Source organism: Martes martes (assembly GCF_963455335.1).
Source record: "Martes martes genome assembly, chromosome: 16".
In the NCBI taxonomy this organism is placed as follows: domain Eukaryota; kingdom Metazoa; phylum Chordata; class Mammalia; order Carnivora; family Mustelidae; genus Martes; species Martes martes.
The window spans coordinates 21,131,845-21,140,823 of NC_137904.1; the positions used below are offsets into that span (position 1 = coordinate 21,131,845).

Consider the following 8,979-nt stretch of genomic DNA (forward strand, 5'->3'; position numbering starts at 1 on the left):
TTATTGGAAAGTATTCCCTGATTCCTTTTTTTTTTTTTTTTTTTTAAGATTTTACTTATTTGACACAGAGAGTGAGCACAAGCAGGGGAAGCAGCAGGCAAAGGGAGATGAAGAAGCAGGCTCCCTGCTGAACAGGGTCCTGATGCGAGCTCGATCCCAGGACCCTGAAATCATGACCTGAGCCAAAGGCAGAGGCTTAACCAACTGAGCCAACCAGGCTCCCCTGGAAGTCTTTCTGAGTCTAAAAGCAATTCTTGCTGATTACAGAAAATACAGAACCCCACCCCCCCCAACCCCTCCATTAGAAAATAATCACCATTAGCATCTTGGTATATTGCTTTCTACAGTTCCTTCTAAGCAAATATGTGGCTTAAAAACAAATTAAACTGGGATGATAAACAATTTGACATGTTATTGTTTTCACTTAACAATATACACCTAGAGCATTTTGGGGGGGTCATTAAAAATTCTTTAGAAACAGCTTCACATTGAAGAGGAAAATTACCCAGAGCAGGCCCAGGCCAGGAGGCCCCAGAAGATGGAAAGTTACTAACAATAAGCTAGAGATCACCAGAAGCCCTACGGAAGCAAGAAATAACCAGTCGCTTCTGCTTTATAAACAGGCTTCCTGCCACAGGCTCCCTGACTACTGTTCCCACTTAAAGCAGTTCCTACTCCCCCAATTTAAACCTACTCACAAGCCAGCAGCTTTGGAACCTAACTGCCTTCAGTCCCCTATAAAAGCCCTATAACCCCATGGCTGGGGGCCCAGAACTTCAAGCATGAGCTCATCTGGGTCCACCGGCCTAAAATAAATCCGAGTTCTCCTACTTCTCCTACTCGGTCTCTCAAAGGTCTGATTATTTTTCTGCAAAAACATGACTTTTCTTTCAAAGTTCTTGGTTATATTAGTTTTATATTCATTTTTAATAGATTTCATCTAGATTCCCCTAATCAAACCTCTAATGAAAACATGACAAATTATTATTTTCAGTTTTCTTCTAGGACACTAGAAGAGTTTTCCAGATTATTGCTAGCAAACCTGGCTACTCTTCAGAACTACCCAGAGAGACCTGATAAAGAGAGAAAATGGAGTTCCTCCCACTTGGACCTAGGGAGTTAGAAACATCCAGGGATCTCCTTGCCTCCCCGAACATACCTCCAGGCAACCACAGACTTCCAAGTTACTGCTGTTCAAAAGAACCCCCACACACATCCTCCTCCTCCTTAGGTGACACTAAATTTATTCTTGATATACTGACATCTACTTTAAATATACTAAAGTTATGATTCAGAAGAATTTACTGCAGGTCTCTGACTTGGGTGGCTTTTGCCCAAGATCTAGCAAGAGATTTCTAGAATTTCTAACAAGAATTTCTAGAAAGAAATTCTAAATCATGCCACTATTTTCTGCTACCTTTCCATTAAGGTCCATGGGACTGGGTTGGAGAATATATTGCTAAATGAAAATCTGGGATTGGGGAAATAAAGGTAACCTTGTGTCATAAATTTTCTTCGTTTGCTATAAGAAACTCCACTACAGGGCACCTGGGTGGCTCATTGGGTTAAGCAATCTGCCTTTAGCTAAGGTCTTGATTCGGATTAGTCCAGTCCCGCATCAGACTCCTTGCTTGGCAGGGAGCCAGCTTCTCCCTCTCCCTCTGTCGCTCCCCGGCTTGTGTTCTCTCGCGCTCTGTCAAATAAATAAATAAAATCTTTAAAAAAAAAAACACAAAAACTTTGCTACACATTATCACGTATGAGGAGGCATAATCAGACAAGACATATAACTGCATCTGTGTTCTCATAAACATCCAGTGCTACCTTCAGTAATTTAAAATAAAATACATACAAAAACACACCAGGAAAAAGTAAGAACCTGGTGGTTTCCTGTACAATTTGCAAATCTAACAGTTATTTTGGCTTTGATGAGTCAGCCTTCTTGACAGGGTGGGGCAGATGACATTTTCACAGCTAAAACTGCTGTCTTTATACCAGTTGTTCCCAAATTTCTATCTCCAGCTAATTCCTAGAATTCCTTTCACAGAAAACAATGAGCTCTAAAGGCTATCTGTGAAATCTCAAAGACAATCACAGAGAATCATACCATTTCTCCAACTTCATTTTAAAAAATTAACATGTCCATTAGAAAAAGTTTGGGAAGGATATACGCCAAAATATTAACAATTACGGGGATTATGAGATCCAGACTCAGATATTCCAAGTACATATTTCCACCTGGATGGCCCCCAAATGCTCAAAATTTAGCTCACTCTTACAGCCTACTCCTACCCTATTTACCACTGAAGCCTACTTTTCCTCCTTAGGCCCAATTTTGGGGAAAGGTGTCAACATCTACCCAGTCTGCAGGCTGGAAATCAAAGCTCAAAATCCATCTGGTGCATAACGTGCAGCTGAAATGCCATTTCTGAAATGCCATTTCTTCTGTGAAGTCTTTCTGGATCCCTCAGACTTAGTAAGTAAGTGCTCTGTTTTCACAGTACACTACATGTTTCCTTCATAGCAACGCTACCACATTTAAGCTGAGCATTCTTTCTCCCTCTGGTCTTCCTGGTTCTCATCCTAAAACAAGCATGTTGGGGGTACCTGGGTCGTTAAGTGTCTGCCTTCAGCTCGGGTCATGACCCCGGGGTCCTGGGATCGGATCCCGAGCTGGGCTTCCTGCTCAGCGGGGCATCTGCTTCTCCCTCTACCCCTCCCCCTGCTCGTGATCTCTCTTTCTCTCTCTCTCAAAGAAATAAATAAAACCTAAAAAAAAAAAACCCCAAAACAAAAAAAACCAAGCATGTTAACAAGGTGGTGAATACATCACTATTAAATGTTTAGAATGGTGTCTGGTACGCTCAATAAATGTTAATTATTATTATAGTGGTCGCAGAACTTAGGACTCTTCTGAGAGCAAGCAACAAGTAATAATAGCTATACAAACAAGTCATTGCAGAGTCATAATAACTTACTGTTAATCTGTCAATGGTGTAACTAGTACCCATCAAGGTAGACTGGAAGCCCTATGTTGGTAAGGACCACATCTATCCTGTTCACTCTCTAGCCCCCAATTTCCTAGAGAGCGAGGCAGAAGAGGTGTTTTTTGATTTGAGGAAATTTTAGGTTCTAAGTCCTTCCAACCACCAAACTCTGACTTTTGGCTTCCAAACAGCTTTCCAGTCTTGCTCTCTCCATCCCTGTGTTCACTCAGATTCTCCTGGTCCCTCTTAAGTGATCCATCACAGCAGTCTGCTAACCGGTCTCCCTGCCTTCCAGGTCTGCCTTCCCCCAGTTCATCCTCCCCACTGCGGTCAGGTGGGATTTTGAAAATGTGACTCTGATCCAATAATGACCCTGATGAGAGTCCCTGAATGAACACCCCTGCCTAGTCACAGTCTCTGGTGCGGAATGTGCACATCCCCAAGGGGTTTGCAATAATGCTTATTAGAGTGTGAAGAGAAAAACATTAAAACCTCTATTTTTATTATTTATATGACAAACACTACTAAAACCTCATTTAAGACTGGTACTAGGATATGTGCATAAGATTTCGAGGGTATACAAGCTTAAAATTTAGCCCAGTGAAAATTAGTTGTGTGGAATGAATTCTACCATGATGCGTGTGGTATCCAAAAGACTGCAGAGTCTGCAAGGCAGAGTCTGCAAGGCCAGAGAACAAAGTCCCTTCAGGTCCCTGGCTCTGCCAACCCCTTTAGCCCCCATTTCCTAGGAGGCCATGCTCCCTGTGCATGCTCTGTGTTTCTCATCTCTGAGTCTGCCTTGTGCTTAGAAGGACCTTCTTTCCCTGTCATCCTGGAAGATTTGCCTGGTGGTTTACTCTGCCTCGACGTGTTCTGCCAGACTGCCACAAACCTGGCCACTTTATAGGTATCAAGTGTCAGTTTATAGGTTAAGTACCTCACAGAGACCTTCCCCGACCACCCATCTCAAAGAGCCCGTCCCCAGGTGGTCATGTTCTATCACTGTGCCTGCTTTTATCACAGCATCGACAATGGTTTTCTTATATATGTATTTGTTGATCTGTTTATTTTCTTCCTTACACTACACTCCATGAGACCAGAAACTTGCCTATCACATTTAGCATTTCTCCCCAGTTTCTAAACAGCACCTGGCGCTTAGTAGACACTTAAAAAATGTCTCTAAAGGAAGGAATGACTCCTTTAAGATTTGGTGGAAGGGCTCCCTCCTCTCTGAGGTTTTGATCTTCTGAAGAACTGTTTCCCTGTTTCTCACTAAACCATTGCATAACTCTCTTCCAGTATTCACCAATGTCTCCCCCCAACCTTGATCACGTACATTTCAAGGGGGCATGGATTAGGTGTTATTCATTTTTGTGTCCCCAGCACCTAGCACAAGTTGACCAATAATACCTGACAGGTGCCCATTGAACCACCAAACGTTTGCTGAATTCATAAATGAAAAACCAAGCAGAACTCTAGCTGGTCTCCCAACTCTACTTTTTTTTTTTTTTTTTAAAGGGGGCTCCACAAGCCCAAAGTGGGGCTTGAACTCAGGACCCTATGATCAGGGACACCTGGGTGGCTTAGTCGGTTAAGCAGCTGCCTTAGGCTCAGGCATGATGCCAGGGTTCTGGGATCCAGTCCCGCATGGGGCTCTTTGCTCAGCGGGGAGCCTGCTTCTCTCTCTGCCTCTGCCTGCCACTCTGCTTGTGCTTTCTCTCTCTCACAAATAAATAAATAAAATTACCAAAAAAAAAAAAAAAAAAAGGACCCTAAGATCAACAGTTGGAGGCTTAACCAACTGAGCCACCGAGGTGCCCCCCAGCTTTGCTGTTTCTAATTCTGATCTATTTCTCACCAACATACCCATAAACCAATTTTGTAAGAAAAACCCATCTGTATAGGCAAGTCACCCAACACAACAAAGTAAAAAGTAAAGTCTGAAAATTTACATCTCGGAATAGGAGTGAAAGTAGCATTATGATTCCTGGGTTATCCTACCCTCTTCATCCCACTCTTCCCAATTAGTTTAAAAAATCAAAAAAAAAAAAAAATCCTTTCTACTTCCCAGTATACTATGAATGTGGGGGGACTCTTACAAGTTAAAGGTATAATTTCTAATAATATGCTCACAATACAAAGAATTCCACTCTCACACAACAGTATTTTGTAGTAAGATACCTCCCACCCTCAATCCGTTACAGTGGGGTTTGATCTGAATTTACCTCTCACTTGTTGATCAAGTCTCCTTAGATTATGTAGTATAACACACCAATCATAACACTTACGATGAGACAGAAACCACTGACATGAAGGAAACTCTATACTTACTTGTTCTGTTGGGAACAGGGTATTGATATACTCCACCGCATTGAAATCTGCACGATCTAGAGGATCCTGGCTTGGAAACACCTACAAAAAAACAGGGGATTTAAAATAACTGTCATTTTTCTGTCTTGTTTCATGTGTTATTTCTTTCCTTCCTACTAGATGGTAAATTCTTTGAAGGCAAAAAAAAAAAAAAAAAAAAGAACACCAACAATAAAAAAAAAATATCTTTTTTCATCTTACAAGGCCTAACGCACAACAATTGCTCAGTAAAATTATCTGTTAAAGTAAATCTTCAATTTTCACCAACATCTGTAATTTTAACATCTTGGTGCCACTAACAGAATGTGCAACCATGGCAAGTTCCACAGATATCAACAAAATCCCATGGACAAGGAAAAATAAATGGGCACTGTCCACTATCAGATTAAATCAGCTGATGACATGATTGTACTAAGGAAGCCTTGAGAAAAGACTTACACGCTATGTCTCTGGGAAGGCTCAGCATTAGAATTCACTATGAATCAAAGCAATTTTTAGGCTCAGACAGGGTCAGGAAAATGGAGTTTCCTTTGGGAACTGTCCATCACTTTAACAGAAGAAAGAATACTGCCTTCTGAAAAATAATTCCCTTCAAAAGCTACAGCTTGAAAAACATATAACAAGCAATCGAGGGGCGTCTGGGTGACTCAGTCGGGTAAGCGTCTGCCTTTGGCTCAGGTCATGATCCCAGTGTCCTGGGATGGAGCCCTGCATCTCCCTCTGCCTGCTGCTCCCCCTGCTTGTGCGCTCGCACTCGCGCTCTCTCTCTAACAAATAAATAAATAAAAATCTTAAAAAAAAAAAAAAAGAAAGAAAGAAAGAAAGCAGTCGTGTGATCGCCTGAATACCAAATTTCACCAGTTCAAGATAGTCATTCTGAAAACCAATTCTTTTCTGATGTCTCTTATTAGATAAACTTATGCCAGAACTCAGTCTTATTAAGAAAAAGCAAAAATGTGCTCTTCTAAAATTCTTGCCAAACGGTAACTGACTGAATTGTTTGTTTCTTCTATTAGAGCCCACTAGATCCAAAGAGAAAATGAAATGCATGTCTTTTTCTGTCCAGTGGAGGTGGGTGGGGAGCTGTGGCTTGAACAACTAAATCTTTGCCCAGGGGTCCGGCATCCTCAGGATGTGCCAAATGTGCTTTGTATGGCTAATCCAACCACTGCTAGAAAAACACATATCCAAAAATCCATAAATGGCAAAATACAAATAAATTAGTACAGTGACAGACCTAGAGTAAGTGTTAGTGCTCAATAAATATTAGCTATTAGTAATGATAATAGCAATGCTTTACTTCAGAAAACTTCCCAGTGGTCCCTAAATGTGGCATAACCTTCCTTTACTTAAATCTTATCCCCTACACCACGTCCTTTAAGGGAACTCCTCTCCCTTTATTAGGAGCAAAACTCTGCACAAGGGTCTAAATGACTATTTCTAATATCCTTACTCTTAAAGACTCAATAAACTTGAAAAGAGAATTTAATCAACCAAAAAGTCCTTGAAGGGAAGAAGGCCTCCGGGCAATAGCCTTCCATTCAATCCAAATTAATCAACAACAGGAATTCTCAACCATTTAAGTATAGCAAAGGGGTCCTTTTCCAACTATGTCCCCTCTGCTCAGTGATCCGCTTCAGGTATTAAAGTTGCTCCTCCCCTCAATTCCGACTCCCTCACAAAGGGTTAGATTGAGACTCGGGAGCAGCGGCACACCAGCCTGGTAAATAACCCCCAAATCTGAGGTTGGTGTCCATGAACTCCTTTTTTCCAGGTTCATGCTTTCAAGGGTCACGGTTTCTCTACCCAAACAAACGAGGACGCCTTACCCTCCAAAGACAATCAAGGCCTAGAAAGGGCTCTCTCCCTCCCTTTGATTCAGAAACCCCTTCCCACCACCACCTTCCCCAAACCTTTCCCTTCTCTTCATCGCCTAGCTCCCACTTCTCCGTCCCAACACCGCTTCCTCCACGTCCCACCCCGGGTCCCACCCCCAGACTTCCCTGTCCTCAGCTCTCCTGCCCTCAGGGGGCGGAACGCTCACCTGCTCGATGGCGAGCTGCACGTCAGGCGTGAGCTGCAGCACGGCTTCCAGCTCCTCCACGAACTCCAGCTCCTCCTCCTCCATCATCCCGCTGCTCAGCTCTCTCCTGACGCCCACCTCAACCCCGAGTCGCTCCTCCAGCCGTCACCCAAGCCCCAGAACCACAGCCCTATGCTTGCAGCGTTCAGGAAAGCCTCCTCTCTGTCAGCCAGCCGGGCACTTCCGGAAAGCCGGGCACTTCCGGAAAGCCAGGCACTTCCGGGATCCGGGGCACTGTGGGATAGCGGAGGACTGACCTCTGGTCGCCCGGAGGTGGCATTCCCATCATTTTCCGAGAGTCTCCCGGGGCAGCCTTGTGGTCCGGCGGTCCCTGCCTGCCTTCAGCTCTCCTTAACATGATGGGGTCCCGCTTCACCTCGCCGAGGGCGCGCCCCCCACTGAAGGCCCCGGTGTTGAGGAGGGCCTGGCTGCCCTGGCAGGACCCCCAGTGAGGGTAAGCCCCAACAGCGTCGCGACCTACCGATAGCAACCCTCACAGGCCGCGAAGCCGGCGATCCTACAGCTCCCAGGGCCTGCTTGGTCAGTTGCAGTAGGTGTCCCCCTGCCACCGGGGGGAGAAATGACCCCAGCTGGTAAGTGGCGATGTTGCCAAGGACAGTTTTCTGAGGGATAGCGTCCACTTGACAGTTCAGTTCTCCATGTGCCAGGCCTCTAGTCAGGATTTTCTGGGGGGTGTCTGCAGCTTCTCCATGGGAGGGGGGGAGGGGGTGTGGTGGGCGTGAAGAGATAGATTAGACAGTGCTCCGCCGCTGGGGAAATGTTTACTTTCTGAGACTCAGTATCTAGAGCCTAAGTCCCATTCCAAAACTGATAAGCTGTGGGTTCATGAGCCGATCACTCCGGCTGCCCTGCTTACCCCGCAAAGATAAAAAGCGCTATGCAAATTTAAGCAAGTAATACAGGTAATATTAGGGTGTCTAGCTCTTATGCACCGCAAAGGAAGGAGAGGCCAGATCACCCAGTGGAACCACTTTTCCTCCAGACACTTAAAACAATGAGGCGATGGCAGCCAAGGAAGAGTTGTTTTACCAGTTAAACATTGTGAAATTGCAAAATGGAAGAGTCCCTGGCCCCACTTAGCTTTTCTTTTTTTAGTTTTATCGAAGTTGTTTGTAGTAAAAACATGGAAGCGATTTCTAACCGTAAGGGGACGCTTAAAAATGTAACTGGGCTGTACGATAGAAAAGTATTGACTCCTGAAATCATGGTTTTGAAAGTTACTTAATGACATGGAAAAATGTGCTTAATATATACCAGAAAGTAAAATGGACATTTGAGGGGCCCCTGGGTGGCTCAGTGGGTTAAGCCTCTGCCTTCAGCTCAGGTCATGGTCTCAGGGTCCTGGGATCCAGCCCCACATCAGGCTCCCTGCTCCCCACTCTTTCTCTGCCTGCCTCTCTACCTACTTGTGATCTCTCTCTCTCTCTCTGTCAAATAAAATCTTTAAAAAAATGTACATTTGAGGAAGCAAAAATGTACAGTGTGGTCCCAGTTCATGTGTAGTTTGCACGTATAAAA

General features: G+C 44.2%; 1 protein-coding gene across 1 annotated transcript in view; it reads right to left on the reverse strand.

The window, feature by feature from the left end:
• VPS53 (VPS53 subunit of GARP complex) overlaps nucleotides 1–7,611 on the reverse strand; it is a 135,074-nt gene extending 127,463 nt beyond the window's left edge. The window contains exons 1-2 of the mRNA XM_080826206.1: nucleotides 7,402–7,611; nucleotides 5,319–5,399 (exon numbers count right to left, since the gene is read on the reverse strand). Coding sequence (XP_080682332.1) covers nucleotides 5,319–5,399; nucleotides 7,402–7,488 — 168 coding nt within the window. The 5' untranslated portion in view covers nucleotides 7,489–7,611. The remainder of the gene's footprint in view (nucleotides 1–5,318; nucleotides 5,400–7,401) is intronic.
• Between the last annotated feature and the right edge of the window lie 1,368 nt (nucleotides 7,612–8,979).